General features: G+C 40.1%; 1 protein-coding gene across 7 annotated transcripts; it reads left to right on the top strand.

The window, feature by feature from the left end:
- The first annotated feature begins 10853 nt into the window (after window positions 1–10853).
- LOC115743948 (sugar transporter ERD6-like 5) lies at window positions 10854–19549 on the top strand. Of its 7 annotated transcripts, none has more exons than XM_030678978.2 (18): window positions 10854–11162; window positions 14563–14625; window positions 16205–16294; window positions 16388–16447; window positions 16935–17000; window positions 17082–17147; window positions 17223–17298; window positions 17389–17453; window positions 17574–17666; window positions 17770–17850; window positions 17939–18023; window positions 18108–18151; window positions 18235–18297; window positions 18395–18454; window positions 18600–18653; window positions 18748–18807; window positions 18908–19022; window positions 19108–19549. In XM_030678978.2, exons 1-18 carry the CDS (start codon window positions 10944–10946, stop codon window positions 19242–19244), a joined length of 1497 nt encoding a protein of 498 aa, XP_030534838.1. In that variant the 5' UTR covers window positions 10854–10943; the 3' UTR covers window positions 19245–19549. The 7 variants fall into 7 exon arrangements, with proteins under 7 accessions (XP_030534838.1, XP_048135281.1, XP_048135282.1 ...); XM_048279324.1 differs by having other exon boundaries at window positions 16205–16292; window positions 16957–17000; XM_048279325.1 differs by having other exon boundaries at window positions 16248–16292.
- Window positions 19550–21750: the final 2201 nt, after the last annotated feature.

Consider the following 21750-nt stretch of genomic DNA (forward strand, 5'->3'; position numbering starts at 1 on the left):
ATAACAAAAATAAATAAAGTTCTTCAAAAAAAAATCACACCGCAATTAAACCCTGTTTGTTTTTCTGATTTTGTTACTTTATGTTTCAGGGGGATACATGAGGAGGGAAACCTAGTGGATTTAGAAGTATACGACCTAGATGAGTCCAGATCAGATTATGAGGAAATTCGTCGGGATTTCGAACGACATGAGGAGATCAAGCCATTGACAGGTGAACAAACTATCTCGGTCAACCTAGGCGATGCGGAAAACCCTAAAGAAGTTAAGATCGGGGCAAACCTTTCCAAAGAGATGACTGAGCGCTTGATTAAGCTCCTGAAGGATTACCGGGACATTTTCGCCTGGTCCTATGCGGATATGCCCGGTCTTGACCGTTCCATTGTCGAACATTGTTTGCCAATCGATCCTTCGGCTAAGCCGGTAGTGCAAAAATCAAGGCGACCGGACCAAAGTTGATTGGAAGATCAATACCGGGAAAACCTATCGAGCAAAAGGTACCCGGCCACTTCCCAATCAAGAATACAGGCCATACCAACCTTCCGCTGGTGGTTCTAGCAATAGACCAGTTGATCATCCCTACAAGTTTCCGAGCAACGGCGGAAGCTCAAGCTCAAGGAGTTAGACTGCTCACGGCGAAAACAAAGTGGGAAATCTGTCGCCGGTGTTAGCAAGTAACACCGCCCAATTCGAGTATCAATTGCTCGAAAAATCAGAAGATTACTTTGATGATGAGCTCACCACCTTGATAAGCCGGTTCGGAGCTAAAGGACCTCCCGAGTTGTGATCCGAAGCAAGTGATTATGGATCCTCAAACAACAATCGTTGGTGTATGATCCAAGACAAAATCGATCGATCATTGGAATGGCCAAGAAAAGAGGTGGAACCAATCTTGCATGAATACTCCTTTAATTCCATGTATAGTTCCCCTGCGTGGGATATTTTTTACTTTTTAGCTGTCTAGAATTTGCCTAGAGTTAAAGGGCGAATTTTCTTCTCTCTTATCAAATGTGTAAATTCCTTATTAAGCTAGGCCTGTAGCAAATCAATTTGTGGACGACGCCCTGGAACGCCCGTAAAGAGAGATTCTGAATGGCCTTACTTGGGAGAATACGAGTAAAAGACCAAGCGGGCTCAAAGATGGGTAACTCCGTATCGTCCCAATTGGCTCTCGGTTATTTCAAACTCTGATTTAAGCTTATTTCATTCTCGACGGGGGATTGCCAACTGTTTTGAGAAAAATATAGCAAAAAGCGAACCAACCATGGACGCTAACATCACCACAGCCTAGTGGTTGGGGGAATGACAGTGGTCCGAGGCGTCCCAGGTTCAATCCCGGGATTTGGCATCAATGTACAAAGATTAATAAAAACCTTTTTGCTTCGCGATTCAATGCCGATTGAAGCTCAGCCCAGATGGTTACAAAACCGGAGAGATAACATCCCGGACATACAACCCGATCCAGATGAGCCGATCTTTTCAATTCAAAGATCGCAAGAAATGCATACAAGGGTAAAGCGGTATCGTTTCAAATTTTTTAGAACACGAGGACATACACTGACGCTTTCCCTTTTGATTTTTACAGGGGTCACCGCCTGTCTAAATAGGGAAGTATCCATTCTCCCCGAAAAATTAATGAAATAAGAAATTCCTGGAGCCTTTGACAATCTCATGTCTCGAACCGGATAATGAAGTTTTGCAACTCATTTGCATGAGCAGGGGCAACTCCCAATCCACGCCCCTAAGAAGTTTCTTATGTGCTTGCGAATTCTGTCCACCAAGATAAAAAGTTGCTGCATTTTATATGCTCAAAAACACTCATACATTGCATAGTTTGCGCATGATTGTTCCTCATGTTTAATTTACCAACTCTGAATAAGGAACATGAACTACATAAGATACATCGAATGTATGGAATGGGGCGAGGCGCAGGATGATGAAAGGCAATCCTTTCCCAAACACGTCCCATTTTTTCGGGAGAGTTCAACGGTGGCTAAGTTCCGCATTTCACAAGGTAAAAGGTTTTCTCGCAAAAGGTACGATAGCCGAAATGACAGAGGCATTCAGTTCTCTATCCCAAACACTACGGGTGATCCATTGATTACCCCTTTTGAGCGGTGGTTTCATTTCTTTACCCCTGTCAAGAACCACCCTACATCGGGGTCCAGACGAGTTAATTCTAACAGCAACACGAGGTAAATGGTTAGAAATTTTCTTGCTCGGACTAACATTAATCTGCGGGTGTTTCTTTGCATTTATACTCGAATTTTAATTCAAGTGCCTTAGGATGATGAAGAGCATTCACTTCTCTATCATATACACTTCATTCTTTGCATAGCCCACTTGAGCCTACAAATTCATTTCTTAAACCCCTGTTGGTGATCATTTACTCATTCCAAAGGCGAAGATAGCATTTTCCCAAGGATTAGAATTGGAGATGGTCGAGTCAACAGAGAATTCCCGAATGATCATTATGCTTGTTGTAATTCCTGGTTCAAAGTCATGGGATTAAAAAAAAAAAAAAAAAAAAAGGAGAGGCAAACTCGTAAAGGAGAAGGGCCCGCTCTCAAAAAAAAAAAAAAAAAAACAAAACAAAAAAAAAGCAAAATAAAGAGATGTCGAAGGGCTCTCAAAGAAAAAGGAAAAGAAATCTTTTCTCGAAAAAAAGGAAAAAAAAAGAAAAATGAGAGTCGGGAGTAAGAAAAGCAAAGGCTGATCTCATATGAAAATTTCAAGCATAGGAAAAGCAAAGTGCCTACCAAAAGTAAGGCCAATGCACATTCATTTGTAAAGTACTTCTGAATTTTGAATGTACATTTTTGCATGTTAAGTTGTAAATTCCATGTACATGTTTGCATTGTGTCTCTTGCAAATCCTTGACAGACACTTGTTGTGAAGAAGACTCCCCAAGAAATCAGTTTGTAAAGTGCAATTTTCAGTAGAAAACTACCATCCCTCATTCAATGATGGTATTCTTTTCGAAGACATTTCCGGAAGACCAAGATCGGTGACTAGTCGGCGATGATCACCAACGTCAAGCCCCTTCTCATTTAATTTCGAGCCAAAACGAGCCTTTTCGTTCCTCGGTCCCCAATCCTAGCCTACGTTATAACCCTCCAAAGTCTCTTCTGATTAGGGCACTTGAGTTAACGTAGAGTTAAATGATTTTAAGCATCACTCGAAGAAGTTCGAGCAAGATTATTTCTCTCTCATTTTTGCAGGATTCTTGACTTGTAAATCCGGAGCAAATGATGAAGAAATTCATTTCAGCAGCCTTGACTCAACTGGAGTCCCCTTTGTAAACCTTTGACCTAGCTCTCATTACGGTCCTAATCAAGACCTCCAGATCGGCTCGGTCGTATCAATTGCGAGATTACTTGGATCCTTATCGAATGCGATGATGGAAAGATTGAGTGATTTCTCTTGAATCCTGCAGACGGGATAAATAGCTTTTCTCGAGAGTGAGAGAAAGCCCTTTCGGACCGAAGTCCCCCATTCAGCTCACATTCGAGGTATTCGTAATGTGAGAACCTCCCTGGACAAAATTGGTAATGCAAACTTGACAAAATGGTTATGCATGAACCATAGTATGAGTGATTGCATTATACTCATTGTTGAATATGTTTGTGTGTGTTACCTCCGACATTCTATGATAGGTAATACATTCCCGATGTTCGAGTTCCCTCCCAAGGTCTCGAAATTCATCCAAGGATTATTGAATGAGCAAGTTTTGCTGGCAAATGCCTACCAGGTACGATACGACAATCTGCTTCGTTCCTTGATTAATCGTTTGGAGAACCCGGGTAAGTTTTCTGAACCCCTTTTCAAATTAACAACTCTTCTCATGATAGTTGTTATGATTCAATTCGTGCAATATGCCCCTTTTGTACTTATCGATTCCATTCGATGGTGCTCCTATCAAATATTGTTCAATTCGGGCAATATGCCTCTTCCGTCAAGTCGTGTAGACATATGCACTGGCGATCTTGACATCTTATCAAATCATAACGACGTAGCTCTTATGGTTTCAATCTCGGGACGTGAAGACATATGCACCGGCGATCTTGACATCTTATCAAATCATAACGACGTAGCTCTTATGGTTTCAATCTCGGGACGTGAAGACATATCATATGCGGCGATCTTGACATCTTATCAAATCATAACGACGTAGCTCTTATGGTTTTAATCTCGAGGACGTGAAGACATATGCACTTCGGCGATCTTGACATCTCTTCAAATCATAACGACGTAGCTCTTATGATTTCGATATCGAATCACGAAGACGTATGCACTGGTGATCTTGACCTTTAGTCGGCTCATAATGACATAGCTCTTATGATTTTCGGCTCCTTTATCAAATCATGAAGACATAAGCACCCATATTTTTTATCCAAACCAAATCATAACGACGTAGCTCTTATGATTTTGGTTCCCCTTTATCGAATCGTGAAGACATATGCACTGGCGATTTCGACATTTAATCAACTCACAACGACGTAGCTCTTGTGAACTTGATCCCACTTCTTTCGACTCACAACGACGTAGCTCTTGTGATCTCAAACGACACACATATCTTGCGCTGTCTTGCATTAGGGAGAAGTCTCGATAATGAGATAGGCCAAATACCTTAAAATCCTTGCATCTGCAAAAAGAAGCTTGGAAATTAAGAGAACCATTAGCTTACAAGAAATTTGGTAAAACAGGTATTCTTGTATGCGATCCATGTGCAAGTTTTTCTAACATGAAAAAGGGAAATTATGACACATGTTATTTACAGTCTTGCATATCATGCATCACTTCATTACATAAAAAATGGGATTAAAACTCCCGCCAAAAAGTTCATCCATAATTTGCCTTGTCAAAATTTAGGATTCAATTTTGTCTTTGAGCGGAACCTCTACGAGCCTCCACTCAAAGAGGGGCAGCTGTTGACGCCTAAATTTTGATTAATTTATTTTTTGCATAAAAATTATAAAAAAATCATCTCACATATTTATTTTTAGCGTACATTGCATTGGCATATAATCGGGCAAGCAGAACACTTAATTTAGCATGCGTCTAGACTAGGCACGGGATGGAAAAATACACCGAGAAGATTTGAAACTTCAAGGACTGTATTGCAAATACTTAAAATTTCAGGGACCGTATTGCAAATACTTGAAACTTCAGGGACTGTATTGCAAATACCAAAAGAAGATGAAGAAGGGAAGATGATGAAGGGAAGATAATGAAAAGAAGATGAAGAAGGGAAGATGATGAAGGGAAGGTGATGAAGGGAAGATGAAGAAGAGAAGATGAAGAAGGGAAGATGATGGAGAAATTTGGCTATAAAAGAAAGGGGGAAGTGGAAGAGAATTGAGAGAGAGAGTAGAAGAGAATTGAGAGAGTTTTTTTAGGAAGAGTGGAAGAGAATTGAGAGAGTTTTGAGAGAGTTTTTGAGAGGAATTTTTAGAGAGGAAAAAGAGAGTTCTTGAGAAAAATCAGAAGAGAAAATTCGAGAGTGAAGAAAAGTGTTTTAGTCGAGCATCATCTTCGACGAGTCCCGACACATATTTCGCCCTCGCAACCCAACAACGCCATTGCTTGCCATTTTCGACGACAGCCCGCGTTCTTCCAGCTCCGAGATCTTGAAGGGAACTATAACGTGTATGTGAGTAAGATTTTGTGTAATAGAAGGTAATCCTTTCCATCTCGATCTACAAAAATGTAATCGTTTGGTGTGAACATTCGTTTGTTTATTTTAGACATGCCACGTGTTCCAAATTTTAGCATTATTACATGTTAATTTATTTCTGTAAATACTCGTGATTGGCTGCGTTTTCTTTCTTTCTAAATCACCCATGGTGTATATCGTACAAAGTTCAATGTTTTACATCCCCATAAAAAAGAAGAAAAAACCAAAAAAATTGCATCTTTGAATTTCAAGTAAAATCCATCAAAATTGCCAAATCAAATATTTTTCATGAAAATGGTACCGAAAGGGCGTTAGAGAAATCTGACGTAACCAAATCCCCGAATTCAAAATCTCCGGTTCGCGGAAATAAGATAGTTTTCTCCCGCTATTTTATTTAGGTTTCTAATCAACCTACCGAAAATGATTAGTGGCGACTCCAATTCAAAACACGTTGCATGTTAATTATTTGAATCTTAAGTTGCGATTTGGTATGGACTTGGGAGAGTCCGAGTTAGGTTAGTTAATTAATTAACCTGATAATCCATTAGCCCGAAAATTAATCCGTCTATTTTTTTTAGGTCGCGACAAGCGTCCAGCGCTTGGAGTGAATCATCGGAGTTTCGACTCTTACATTATCTCCGTGCTTAACACAGTATCTTTGAACCGACTTGTCGGCGACGTACCCACGATTTCAAATACACTGTGCGAATAATTTGATATTTTCTTCTTCTTTTTATATTTCTACTTTTTGTAATATGAACAGTATGTCCAAGTTCAAGGTCAACCGCGTGCAAAACTTCACATAGAGGTAAAATGTGGGGGTAAAAGATGAAAGAAAACAACATGAAGAGCGCAACAAAGACATTCTTTTTTATACAGTGAGTAAATAGAAAATCGGTATTGCATAACCGATTTGAGAAACGAAGTCCGTTTCACTTGTCCGAAAGCAATCGGATGTCAAACCCGCAATGCATCGAGCATTCTTGGCTGTAAATTAGATCGTACGCGTAAATTCCAAGTGCAGAATAACTTTGAGGTTGAATCATATAAATTTTTAATATGTTCTTCCAATGTTAACATATATGGACGTGAGCAAAGCAAGCACGGGAAAATTACCAAAAATGTCTTCAACCTATTATAATTATGTCAATTCAGTCATAAAATTTTATTTTTGCCAATTCAATCTTAAATATTTTGCATTTGTGTCAAGTCAGTCCATCTAACCAATTTTAAATGGAAATTGATGATGTGGACATTAGCTGTCCTAAGTGGCATGACCGACGTTCATATCTGCATTTTCTGGCCAAAATTGGGCAGACGACTCAATTGTCAAATCGATGAAAATGTTTAGGGCTAAATTGGCATAATTGTAATATATTTAAGACTTTTTTTTGGTAAATTTCCTTTCAAGCACACGACCAGAGTAGACTAATAACGAGAGCAAAGGTTAAAAAATTGAACTCGAAGCTCGAACTACTGAAGAGCCGGTGGGGCTTACGGATGAATGACTAGAGCATTTCTTGACTTTCAGACACTGTCAATGACTTGCTGTTGCGAGTTGAAGCTGAAACATGGCAAGCAAGCGTTGAAGACCGGTTTTCATCGTTTGGGGACAAGAAGAAGACAATCTCCTCGTTTGGGAAAACAAATCATGGCCCCCGAGGCGAAAGCGTAAATGGACTGCCAAATCTGTCCTAGGGCAACAGAGAGTGTTCGCTCCCGCGGCCGCCACGTGATAAGCGATATGTGGTATAGCATTAATTTAGTGATTTGTCATCATCAAACGTCTATCATTCGTTAAGCTTAAATTAGATAACTTAAAATAATAGGAAGAATGTGTCTTTTTTTTTTAAAGGATAATTCTCCAAAAATTCCTAAATTTACTGTGCAACGGCCAATTCGTTCACAAACTTTTCAATTTGGCCAATTTAGTCATAAACCATTTGACAGTTTGCCAATATAGTCATTCAGATCAATTTTTGTCTGAAATCACTAACACGTGACATAACCGGCACCGACATGGATGATTTTTACAACTCTTCTTTAAGTTTTGTGATTTTATTCCTTCTCCCCCTCCCCCCCTTTTATTCTCTTTTTCCCTATTTCCCTTTGTTGATCATTGAGCATCGACAATGGTCGGCCACCTCCGCCAACACTGGATCTGAATTTTATATAATTTATCCATTCAATTTAAAACCAAACTAAAGTAATTTGAAGGATAATTTATTCTTTTAATTGGATAAATTTAACCTAATGTTCACTAATTTTGAACATTACAAAGAATAAATATATAATTCGCAACTTATTTGAAGTTACATTTAATTTACTTTTATTTCCTTCTTTAAGATGCACTTTCTTTAAATTTCACTTATTTCAAATATAGCTTATACCATTTGAAGGAAATTTGTTTACCGAAAATTGAAATAATAATAATTTACTCCCAACATCCACTTAATTTGAAATTGAGATATTAAAAAAAAAAAAACCAAATGAGAGCTAGATCTCGAGTTTTAATTTAGTGATTTGTTATTCGACAATTATTGAATCATGTAACTTAAATTGACATTTATCCAAGTGAAATTTTATGTAGATTGGACATCTATGGATGGAAAATCTTAAACCAAACAACATGGGGGAGCAAAGGCTCCTCTTCTCTATCTAAATAGGAGTCTCCTCCAGAGGGAGATTTATGAAAAGTTTGCGGAATTGTTTTCTTTTTAGACTGAATCTTGATGCGAAGCAAACCTAATCTTCTTCGACTTGAAAGATCAATCATCCAAGGTCTTTAGGTTTCATGAAGAGAATTCGTAGTTCGTGATGTATAATTTGAGATAAGCCATGGAGGTCTTCAAGTTAAATCCAGTTGATGAAGGAGATCCAAAGTTCATCATGATCGATTTGAAATTAAGTTATCAAAGCCCTTGAAGCGTTTTCGAGATGACAAAGAGTCAACAAAATCATGGATTGTACTCATTTATTGAACTTGATGCATTTTGACTTACATTTTCTGGCATCTAAGCTTAACATATAATGTTTGAGCAAAACATTGTCTTCTTGGGAATATTTATGATTCATTTCATGCACTCAAAAGATATTTCCTGGAATTTGCTTTATACCCTTAGAAGTTAGAACTAAAACTAGGGCACTTCCCCAAAGTCCATGATTCAATTTTCCTTTCATGAAGTCAACAATTAATTTCTATGGACACCCTCTTTCGTCCACCTTGCACTGGTCCCTCCCCCACCAAAAGATCAACGAGTTCTAACCTAATTTTTTTTTTTGGTAAGGAGTTCTAACCTAATTTGGTCCTTGATGAGCTCAGAAATCTTTTCCTCTCATTGTCCAAGAAAGCTAGGTGAGCTTGAATGGCCTCACAACTTCTTTTTGTAAATTGCTCGAGCCGGAAGATGAAAATTCAATCAGTGGTGGGTCAAAACGGCGGTGCTGGACCGAAGTGTGGGTCAAAAATGGCTAAACAAACTCAGTCATAGCATGACACATTGGAAGATTGATGAACAAGAAAATTCATGGGTTAGGCACTATTCATTGCGAGATCGTCAGAGAGTAATTTGAACTTCACGAATTGATGCTTTTGTGTCGGATTGAGACAATTATTTTATTCTCTCTATCCGCCATGACAATCATGTCCCAACTACAAAACTTTTTTTTGTCTCGCAGCACACACACTTTTAATTGCTTTAATATTAAGCACCCAAAACTTTCATAATATAAAAATAAGGATAATAGTCTCTAAACTTTAGCTTAATGTAGTCCCTAAACTTTATTCCAATGTGCAATGTCGTCTTTGAATTTTTAATTTATTCAATGTAGTTCCTAAACTTTTGATTTATGTTCAATCTAATCCCTGAACTATATGAAAATGTTCAATATTATCTCTAAACTTGAATTGATGGATTAACAATATTGAATGTTTTTATGTAATTTATGGACTAAATTAAACATGTGCCAAACGCTCAGAAACTACATTGAATAAATTAAAAGTTCATGAACCACATTACATATTAAGTTAAAGTTTGACTCTAAAACCATAAATTGAAGAGAGAGACACATAGGGAAAGATCATATACGCCCATAGACAAAAGATGGGAATTAATGATTTTCCTGAAGTACGCTCCGACAAAACCATTCGATTATGACGCTCTTGCTTGCTATGTCACTTAATTTGGTAACACAATCCCAACAGGACGAAATAGGCAGTGATTAGTCTCCAGTCTTTACATGATATTGAGGATTTCTTCATTAGGTGATTTTCTAGGCCACCATTTAAGTTAACTAAGCATGAGAATAATGCTTTTCAAGAGGCTTCGAAAACAAATTAAACCGCGCATTTTAAAAAAATTATTTTTTTAAACAGTAATTTTAAAGAAAAGGAGCTCTTGTCGGCATAGGCTGGTAGTCTGTCCCTTTCTCAGCTAGATTGAGTAGGTTTCTCTATCTTTCCTTTCTTTCACGAATTATGTGTTATATAGAAATAGGAAGAAAAGGCGTAGCTCCCGTTCTGCTGTTAGCATGATTCATTGCTATCTTCTGTTGTTTCAGAATTTATACTGTAAGAGAAGAGTGAAGATCGGGAAATCCCCACTTCTGAGCAACCAAAAGACAAGATAGATAGACGGGTTGATGATAGCGATCGATTTTCGACTATCCAATATAATTCAGGATATGGTAATTTGAGCACTACATTAATAGTGGAAGGGAATAATTAAATCTTTATATTGTCAAATTGTGTTTAACAAGGTTTAGTAAGTGCCGTGAAAGGGTGTGCTATTTAACATTTCTTTCTTTTTAAAAACCAAAATAGGTAGAATTCTTCGTTGACTTGACATTTTGTTTTCGACGGGTACTGAAGAAGAAGGTTCAAAATACTTGAAATGTAAATTTTCGGAATCGGTTTTTGGTTATTAGTTTCGCAAGCGACATTTAACACGAAGCGTGAAGTCTCGGGTTCGATACTTAACCAAATCAGTGAAGACAAAATCATAAAAGGCTAATCCCTGACGAGTTCGTTTTTTTTTTCCAAAGTACTGACGTACATGGTTTGAATCTGATAGGACAGAGAGGGGAATATAATGAATCCACATAGAGAAAAAGCCTTGAAGTTTCGCTCAAGCTGTCTTCGCACGTACCGTGGACTCTCTCTCTCTCTCTCTCTCTCTCTCTCTCTCTCTGTGTTTGTCGCTCGCTCCAGAAAACTGCTTAAGGGAGCTGAATAGAAGCGAGAGGCATAACCCATTTTGCAGAGACGTCCATGGCGGGGCCGGGATCAGCAAACCAGCCACTGCTTTTGGGAGCATCAAGACTCAACGAAGATGAAGAGTCGGGGACTTGCCAAAATGGCGGATCAGCCGTCGCAAGTGTTCCTTCCTCTTCTTCTTCTTCTTCTTCTTCATCTTCGCCGTCGGGGAATTCGGTCGTCCTCTTCAGCTCCTTGGTGGCTGTCTGCGGCTCCTATGCCTTTGGGAATGCAGTGAGTCTCGATCAGTTTCTTTCTTTTCTCTGCTGTTGGTTCAAGAAAATTTGCTTCTCTTCTTTTTTTCTTTTTTTTTTAAATTTTATGCTGGATGTGGTACCGGTTGATATGGTGATTTTCCTATCTAGGGAGCTGATTAGCCTGCGCATTTCTCTCTTGCTGTTCCAGGACTCTGTACACAGTTATGATCAACTGGGCTTTTTCGTGTCAAAAGGGGAACATAAATTAGAATCTTCTTGTGATGGCTAACCCGTTTGTTTTGCAAAAAAATGACTGATTTGAGAAATATTTTCCAAAAAAGGATCGCATTTCGGATGTTGGTGTTTGCTCTGTTTTAGTTTCCTCTGTTTTCATTCTGGAAGATTGCTGCCTCTCTCTCTCTCTCTCTTCTGAAAATGGCATAACTGGGGCATTTTGTCGCCAACTTCGTCCTGAAAAACAATTCTAATTTTCGTATGTCCAACATGCTTTCAAGTTGTTAGAAACGTGGACTTTTCGACGCTTTCTTCACTTTCATTTCAAACCGAACCAGTTCTGGAAACCAGACGTGTCCAGTGTCCTGCTTTGGTGCCTTAGCAGGACAGTGACATCTAAACGGAGATCTTTCCTTGTCTATTATTTGTACTTCAGTTGCGGCTTTGGGGTTTGATTATAGAAATTAGGGAGAAAAAACCATTGCCAATCCACGCAAAAAGCTTTCTGTCGACAGATAGATGCATGGTTTATCATTAACTATGTTCAAATCATTCAGAGCTTAAGCTGGTAAAAACTGAAAGTGTGGTTGCTTATTGAAGCACCCAACTGGTATCTTGGTGTTTACAGGGGCTAAACATATCTCAGGAATCATCAATAGTTTTCTTATGCGATCATTGCAATTCGCAAAAGGTCTTTATTGATATACCTAACATTCAATGGACCCCTTTTACTTCACCTAGAAGTATATTGTAAAGGCGAACGACATTAGTGCATTATCATCTCAGGTAGGTTCTTCTTGACTTTGCAGGCCTGAATTTTTTATTGATTCAAAGCTTTTGTCTGCTCTGCTCCTGTTTTTGTCTCTGAGAATCCATAGGTGTGTTTATGCCTTCATGTTTTATGCAATCAGCTTTTCGTTGCTACTATTACACAAGACAACGATGTGCAATAGACAAATGAACATGAATAATCAAGTTTAGGACAGCCCCTTTTGACTCCTGAGGATGTTAGAGATCCCAGAAAGTGCATGATGGCAAGTTTGATGTGATGGGTTGTAGTCTAATCTGAATTAAAACAATCACATGATGACAAGTTTAATGTAATGGGTTGTAGCCTAATCTGAATTAGAACAATCACACAGATAATAGAAAAATAGATGAAACACGGTTTATCCAGGTTCACCCCAAAATAGAGCTACATCCCGCAAAGAGATTTCACTATGATTTAGGTTTACAGCCTCACAACTCGTTACAATGATCTCTCATACGAGCACAATATATATGACCTAAAAATGGATTCAAAACCTAAACCTATCCAAAACTCCTTTGATCCCACAAAAAACGGACCAATTTAAACACTAGCCCAAGTGGAACCCTCACCTGCTAACAGGGCAGCGGGACCACCATTTCGTGGGCGCTACCCCCGAATCCCCGCATTCCATACGCAGGGGTACGCAGAGGTCATATGTTGTCAATTCATACTTTAGTTTCCCTAAGCTCATGCGGGCGTACCCAATATGAGAAACAAGGGTCTCTCAAGTATTCGCCAACTTCAACATGATGTGTCATATGCCATTTCAAAGGGCTTGGATTTGAAGGGATCTTCTTCCTGAAAGAAAATCCAAATTCGGGCGGCATGAAGAACATGTTCTAGTTTCTTATCCTCACAGCCTTCCTAGGGATAAATATATCGCGAGTGCCATAACTTGTGTACGGCGTTCACTTGAGTGTCATTACTTTTTTTTCGCTCACTTGAGTGCCATAACTTTCAAAAATCGATTACTTAAGTGCCATCGCTTACGTGGATGCTGAAAAAACTGACATAGCACCGGCGAAATGATTTTTTTAAATATTTTAATGTACACATGGAATTTTCATGATTTTTATTTTATTTTGCAAATTTTCTTTCTTTTTTGGTTCTTTCTTGGTTTTTGCAGCAACGGTGCGCTCTCTCTCTCTCTCTCTCTCTCTCTCTCTCTCTCTCTGTTTGCAAATAAAAGTTGGAGGGTCGCCAGTGCCGGCCACCACCGGAGGGGTCTAAGGGCTAAGACCGGCTTGCCCTGGGCCGGCGGGGCCGCGACGGTCTCGGGAGACGGCTAGTGCGATCTTGGCGGTCGTAGGCGAGGGCCCTCGCGACGCCACCGGCTAGGGGCGAGGCGGCCCTCGCTTGGACTTGGTGACAGCCATCGCGTCCTCGGCGGCCATTGCTGCCTTCATCGAATTTATCTTGTCCATGGAAGGTGAGCTCTATTACTAGGAATTGTTCCCCAGCTCGGACTCGGACTGTGTCGACAACCCGAGGACCCTCGATGAGATCGAGAATGAGTCGGGAGACTTGATTCGGCCCGATTACTTCTCGATTGACGGCTCCGCCAGGAACCCCGGGGGTGTCGCCAGCGAGGCGGGCAACTCCATCCACTCCAACAACCCCAGCTAGATTAATCCTAGCTCCGAGACTTGGTATCAACGGAAGAACTTTGGTGAGTTTCGGTCTAACTCCTGCAGCGACCTCGCCGACAAGCGCAAGTCTCGGGGATTTCGTTCCCAAGGGCGAAGTCGTCGCCGTGGTGGGGGGCGCGAAAGAAGTCGGCTTTTGGGTTGGGGGAGTTTTTTTTTTTTTTTTTTTGGTCGTGAGGTTGGGGGAATTCAATTTGGGCGATTTGGGGAAAAAGACCACAAAATAAAAAACGAAAATATCAAAATAAATAAAAAATAAGAAAAAATGCCAAATAATATTAATTTTTTTAAAAAAAAATCCATGTGCCATTAAAAAATAAATAAAATAATAATAAAAAGTCCATGTAGGATGATTTGCCGGAAGTGGCACTCGAGTGAACGATTTTCGTCGGAATTAATACTCAATTGAACGATTTTGTTCTGATGTGGCACTCAAGTGAGCAAAAAAAAAGTTATAGCATTCAAGTGAACGCCGTACACAAATTATGACACTCACGGTATACTTATCCCGCCTCCCTAATATTTGTGAACTTTGGTATAATGATCAGTATGCTTCTCCTGACCGGTCATCTGACAATGTTTTATTTTTTTCCCCTATCCTTTTGACTTTTGTACTGTGAAAGTTTGAGTGCTGCGGTCCTCCTGCCCGAGTTCATTGAATTCTCTTCACGGTGCCACTGAGCTGAGTACCGAGCAGCACGAGCTTAAAACCGTTTGATGAAGTGCTTTTCTGATTGTTTTTGCAGGTCGGATATTCATCACCTGCCGAGACGGGAATCATGGGTGATCTGGGCCTTTCATTAGCAGAAGTAAGCAGGAATTTATATCGTGGGTCACAATCCTATGATTCAAGCGTGAATCGATTACCTAGGTGGACCATGATTAAAGCGGAGCACACATTAGAATCCGCTTATTTTGCTAGAAAAGGATGATTTGAAAAATATTTTCTGAAAAAAAAAAAATCATTCGCATCATTTTCTAGTTGACCAATATTTCTAAACCATATATATAACCATCATTTTTTTGAAAAACTTTTTCAAAATCTCAAGTTTTCCATAAAACAAGCACATCCTGAGCAGGAATGGGCCAGCGACGTCAATTCATGGTCGGGGTCCCTATCAGTATTGGATCAAACAATAGGTGCGCCGAATTCTTTTTCATAGCTTCGTTAAAGGGCCTATCTCTTCTTCCCTAGCTTGGAGTTTCTTGGCTCACGAGACGGAAGTCCACCGCGTCTTCTCCATGTCTGTTTCCATCTTCCCCACAGTGTCGTTCCTTCTGGAGATGAGATTGCGATTCTGGTCACCTCTAACGTGGATTCTTTCAGCCTCTCTGACGGGTTCACCCAGAACTTTTTGTTACGTAGTGTCAACACTCCTATTCTGAAATGAGCCTCTAAAAATAGACAGATAGTGATAGATTGACGACCGTAACGTTTCTAAATTCGCTTATTACGGTCGGGGTGCGAAGCAATTGAAAGAGGAAAAGAACCCACGACAGTGTGAGGTTCAAACCCTTCCCAGGAAGTCACGTCACAAGGGTCACGGAATCTTGGAAAAGTTCATGCCGCTTCAGTAATTGTCGGCTCTGGTTTCTCATCAACCTTCGTTTTCAAAATTTTCCCTTTGGCTGGATTTCAACGTGGGTATTGCTTCTTTCCTTTCTTGGCCAGGAAAAATGACCAAGGGCTGTTGCTTCTGGCCAAAGAGAAAAGATGGGGGGTGTTGCCAAAGCCATGTTTAGAGCATGCTGAATGAGACTGATGGGACCATTTTAAGGTTCCCTTTTGGTTTTCATTTTCAGCAGCCGTGTGTAATGTACAAATCAGATGGCTAACAACTCTGTGATGCCTCAATAGCGTGAATCCTCGAATTTGGCCGTGCCGTGTAGTTCGTATAAACAAATCTTCTTGGACTAGGATCAGCTGTGTCCACTCTATTTTCGGAAACAAATTTGCAGTTCTATTTTGAATGACACTGCAAATATGCAAGCAGAAGCCCCGAATACTGATTTGTCTATGCATTGAGGAAGTGAATCTTTGTTGGTTGCTTGTGTCGATGAGGTCTGCCCACTCTGTTAGGGTCATGGCTTAGAGAGATGGCCACGGATCGTACAACGGTGCTGAGGACTTTAATGGTTCACGAGAGTTTTCTTGTTGTGGCATCGTCTAGATCATGCCAAAGCATTTAGAAGTCTTAATGAAAGCTCCTAAATCAACTGAACTTAACCGAGTGGCTGCTAATAGGATAGTCATGGGCATAGAAAAAAAAACAGTCAACTTTCTTCTTTTTATTATGTTCTCTGATGGATATTGTCAACATTTCAGAACCTTGTCTGAGGTTTCCTATTCACATAGGTTCTAACCATGTCATTTCTTTCATTACCTAGTATTCTGTGTTTGGGTCAACATTGACAATTGGAGCAATGATAGGAGCAATACCGAGTGGAAGGGTTGCAGATCTACTGGGTCGAAGGGGTGTAAGTATTTTTTTTATCTCTCTCTCACAACCACGTGTCTTTGATGGTGAACAACCTTTGTGAGTATCTACACTGTTGAATCTGGCAAGGCAGGCTATGTGGGTATCAGAACTGTTCTGCATCACGGGGTGGCTTGCGATAATGTTTGCGAAGGTTTCTTCTATTTTCCTCCTCTTTGAATCATGTTCCATGGCACCTGTATAACTGAGAAGTTTTATATCGTTATGAGCCATTTTATTCCAAGCAAAGTTCGAAGGAAATGAATGTTGAAGTATTCGAAATGCCATTGGTAGGGTTCTCTACTATATCTGCCCCATCTTCACAAGGTCCGGGTCGAAACTTATTGCTAAGATCCTTATTCTATCCCAGAACAGAAACTTGCGACAAACTTTGATGCATGTATACCATCTCCTAAGTATATCGAAATACTATGTATGAGTGACATCTTGCAGCTGTCATCCATTTACATCCGAGAGAAATCTCTTGAAAATGGTCCTCCAATGAAGGGTGTTTTTGATATATAATGCTTAGCCAAGACATCTATGTTGACAGTTTAGTTCTGCTCAACTAGCTATGCAAAGTTATTTGTTCAATTCGGTTCAGTGTGTCTGTACTAAATGAAGTGTCATGTTATTAAAAGGGTGCCTGGTGGCTTGACGCGGGAAGACTACTTGTGGGCTGTGGAATCGGGCTTCTCTCTTATGTGGTGACTATCATTGCATACAATATCTATGTTTAGCAGATTAACCTAATTGATCCACCAATCTAATGATCCGTATCAGCACAGGTACCCGTATATGTTGCAGAAATAACACCCAAGAATGTTAGGGGAGGATATACATCTCTTAATCAGGTACCTTTGATGTGCTTGTCTTGTTTATCATGATCATCTGAAGTCCATATGATTTTGCTTAATCCATTTGAGCAGTTGATGATAGGTCTTGGGAAAGCATTCATGTTTCTCATTGGTTCTCTTGTCAACTGGCGCGTTCTCGCTTTGATAGGTAACCTTTTTTCAATCTCCCATAATGTGATTGAATTAAGCGTGTAAGGCACAGTTTCCTGGAATCTGCTGTGACGTGAGTTCATCACAGGAACTCTTCCATGTCTGGTACAGCTTCTTGGTTTATTTTTCATTCCCGAATCTCCAAGGTGGCTGGTGAGTGTACATATTGAGTTTGGGATGCTCTCCGAATCCTATTTTGGTTGTTCACAATTAGAAAAAGTTATTTACAGAGATCTAGCGGAGCACTGAACTAGTATTCCTAATGATCTACAGGCAAAAGTTGGTAGAGAGAAAGAGTTTGAAGCAGCTCTCCAGCATCTGAGAGGAAAGAACGCAAATATCTCTCAAGAGGCATCAGATATCCAAGTATGAATCTGATGCTAGTTATTTCTTAACTGTGCATCAGTTGAAATAAGAAGATCATCGACCACTTAAATAAGCATAATACGTTGTTCTGTTTGCACTTTAGGACTATACGGAACACCTCCGTTGCATGTCTCAGGATGGAATTGTTGAACTTTGCCAGGGGAAATATGCTCGTCCATTAATTGTGAGCATCCCTAATTCTGCGCAAGCCGCCCGTTTCATGACTGAATTATGTCCTTTTTACGTCTATGCCTGACTGAAGATTCCTCTAGGTTGGAGTAGGGCTGATGATATTTCAGCAATGTGGAGGCCTGAATGGTTTTGTCTTCTATACAAGTGCCATCTTTGAAGCAGCTGGTAGTTATTCCAATAACCGGCTAATTTCACTTCATATTGGAACGAAGGGAACGCTGTTATAAATATTAACTCCTCCTCTTATAGGTTTTTCGACAACAATAGGAACCATAGTAGCAGCTGTTGTGCAGGTCTTGACTCTGATCTTGGATTTTAAATTAAATGCCAATGGGATTGTTGTTACATTCCTCAGACTGCAAATACTTGTATGCAGATTCTAACTACAACTTTGGGAGTACTGCTGATAGACAAGTCTGGAAGACGCCCACTTCTACTGGTTAGCATAAGTCAAGGACGCATGTTCTATTTCCTCCTTGTTCCCCAACATTCGTGAGTCATAAATTGGGGTACTGAATAGCTACTTATCTTTGCAGGTATCTGCAGCTGGAGGGTGTTTGGGATGTGTCTTTACAGGATTGTCATTCTTCTTGCAGGTTCGTTCTTTGTATCCAAATGGAGTTTTTAGTTTATCCACTGGCAATTGACATAAAAATGGTTTCACAGGCAAGGTTAGTTTCAATATCAAATACTTTAGCTGATGATAAGTAGATTCTTCTGAAGCATTGTGTGTTCCCTCAGGACCTTCACAGTGGAGCAGAGCTCGTTTCCGGTTTGGTGCTTGTTGGAGTTTTGGTAACGCCACTTAACATCCTCCTTGTTCTTCGTCCTTTCTTTTCTCTCCAAAATGAATAAAATGCATCAACTGCTCATTTCTCTCTCCACTCAGGTATTTCTAGGCTCTTTTGAACTCGGGATGGGAGGAATTCCTTGGATTATAATGTCGGAGGTATATAATCCTGAGACTTGCGCGGTCGATTTCTCATAACTGAAATTTTCATTCAAAAGTAGAAATGGTCTACATTGAATGGTGCGGTTCCTCATTGTAGATATTCCCGATAAATGTGAAGGCCTCAGCTGGAAGCTTAATTAATTTGGTCAGCTGGTTAGGATCTTGGTTTATCTCCTGTACTTTCAGCTACTTGTTTGAGTGGAGCACAGCAGGTGCATCTCTTCAAAATCCCTCTTGGAACATTTCTTTTTACGCTCCTCCGTTGCTTAATTTCCGTCCTCTTTGCTATTGCTTCAGGGACATTCTTTATATATGCGGGCATTTGCGGGGCTGGTGTTATATTCATCGCGAAGCTTGTTCCCGAGACTAAGGGGCGGATGCTGGAAGAAATGCATGCCTCCATCACCAATAAGAACGACAATAATTTGTCATGAAAGTAAGAGCTTTGTGCCGGGTATACTTTGTGTGATTGTATCCAAGTATGGAGCATCTCCACTGGAAAGCTTTGATGAGAAGATCCTCAAGTCGGTGGCATCAATCAAAGCATGAGCTTTTTGACAGTAAGATAAAACATGAGAGAGAGGTGGTTGAATCAACGGGTGTAAAAAGTAGAAGAAGAAGAAAGCTATAACTGTCTGCAAAATATATCCAGACTAGTTTCATCCTTTTGCTGTAAGCATTTACCTGGAATAGCATTAATCTGAATCGCAGACCAACCAGCTGCGCGATTTTAGTTTCTGGAAAATCCTGGATGACTTAAATATTGGCCTATCTGACAGTAACTGGGAAGGAAGGGCAACATCAGCATGAGAAATCCCTTTAATCTCCTTGAAGCTGCAGATATGTGCTGACCCTCGAGACTAAAACAGAAAAAGAAGAGGAGAAAAACCTGCAATCTGAATTCTGAGCCATCAAGATTCGTTGAAGAATCCTAGTAAGTCGCAAAAACTCAGTGTAACTTAGTTAGAAACGACTAGTGATTTGAAATTCTTTCCGAAGAAACACTTCTTGTCATAATCCTATAGGAGCACACAGAAGATTCATCCCCAGGACAGTTACGAAGGCTCAAAGAATGGGGTTGTCATACAGTGAGTCAACGCATTGAGGACGAAATCGATGTGAATCAACCACGTTCCAGTACAAGCTCACGTTTTTCATATCAATCCTACAACTGTGTCCAAATAAACGCTCTGAACCTGAAGCAACATGATGTGCCAAAGCATAAATCCCAACCTCATGACCCGGGACACCATCCCAAGGTGTCCCGATGACTCAAATGCCTCAAAGGATCCAACCAGATATCTCCAAGACCAGAATCATGTGCCTAACACGCACCTCCTCTGTATCTCATAGAAGACAGAGCAACTTCAATGATCAGAGACCAATTGAAACAACAGCTGGACTTTAGTTTCAGGAAAATCCGGGACAGCTTGATATATCTGTTTCAGTCTTGAGTCATGATTGTACGCTATGTTAGGATTCGGCGTACAATCAAATTGAAGGAAAACGTAAAGTGTTAAAAGAAATCGAGACATGAGATTTTATCCTGGTTCAACTTAAAGTAAGGTCAGGATTCCACTGTGATTAGCACCCCACACCTCTTATTACATCACTCAATAATAAGCGAAAAAGAGTATATATAACAGTAGCTATTCATGAGCCCGAGCCTTTTGGTGTCCATGAGGCGTTGCCCCCTTGAGCCCTCCTCCAGGGCGGCTCCCTGGACCCCGCCCGTTCAGTATGGAGCGGAATCCACGTGCTTTTCTATCGTTGGGGGAGTTTGAACCACACTCCAATATGCTAAGATCGCATGTTACAGCAGAAGATAAGAGGTTGAAGATCCTGTTAGCAATGAAGTTTGATACATTCGAATCGTTCTGTTTTGTAAGGAACTGATGATCGAAAACATCGATTTGCTTCAGCGTGTACGTCGCCAAAGCTGCCTGGCAGCTTTCATCCAGCATAGAAATCATAAGAACGCTTCCAAGAGCTGAAGCCTGAAGCATGTAGCTGAAATGAGGAGATCAGAGGGTATCGATATTCCAACTTTTAGCTGAGAACTCTAACGTCAGTCAGCCTCTCTCTCAAAAACGCCTGCGCAACAACTGCAACAACTACTACAGGCTACACCAGAAAGTCAAACCCTGCTTTGTGCAAGAGCAAAAGTAAGTATCTCCTCTTCAAGAAAGAAAAGTAGGTAAACATAGATGCACATTGCAAAAGTCTGATGTGGTGTAAAGTGAAGCCATTAGTATATCCCAGTTGGCCTATAACTATTTATTATGAGCTTTTTGAGTGAATGCAACTCGAATCGGATATATGGATGGAGTTGAACTTGGACTCCCTTTTAATGGTCTATTAGTGAAAGTATCGGGTTTTTACTGTGTCGACCCAACAAGTGTATTAGTGATCACGATCTGGATGGGTTGGATCCAACATATGTGGATACGCAATTGATGAGCATCTTGTCCCACCCCAATTCCTATGAAAATAGGGTAATGACACGGCCATCCTTTCACTCAAAGGATGCAACCTCAAAATGTAACCTGTTTAACCCGACATATATATACACACATACGTTCGGATATACATAAAAAGGTGATGCAATTACGGTAACTGAGCCTTCTATAAACCAACAAAAAGATACGCGTAGTCAGCAAAAATTTTAGAAACTCATCAGCTATACATACAACTTATACAAAAAAATCCCATATCAAAAGTCCCTCTGCTACCTCTGCTAACGAAGCGCTCTCCTACTTGTGCATCACTGAAGAACTTGAAAAACAAGATGAAAGGAGTGAGCTAACATGGCTCGATGAATAGTATATTTCTTCTAAGCGGATCGAACAATCACTGTGCACCTTTATAAAAAATAATATACTTCCGGCAAATCTTTTTACATATAGGTTTAACACACTAATAACTTATAATCATAGATCA

Source organism: Rhodamnia argentea, chromosome 1 (genome assembly GCF_020921035.1).
Source record: "Rhodamnia argentea isolate NSW1041297 chromosome 1, ASM2092103v1, whole genome shotgun sequence".
NCBI classification, from domain to species: Eukaryota; Viridiplantae; Streptophyta; class Magnoliopsida; order Myrtales; family Myrtaceae; genus Rhodamnia; species Rhodamnia argentea.

Coding starts and splice junctions, on each gene's coding strand:
- LOC115743948 (XM_030678978.2), top strand. CDS start 10,944: ATGGCGGGGCCGGGATCAGCAAACCAGCCACTGCTTTTGGGAGCATCA. Junction 16,448..16,934: donor TTGCGATAATGTTTGCGAAG/GTTTCTTCTATT, acceptor TGTTATTAAAAG/GGTGCCTGGTGGCTTGACGC. Junction 17,299..17,388: donor GCGCGTTCTCGCTTTGATAG/GTAACCTTTTTT, acceptor AGTTCATCACAG/GAACTCTTCCATGTCTGGTA.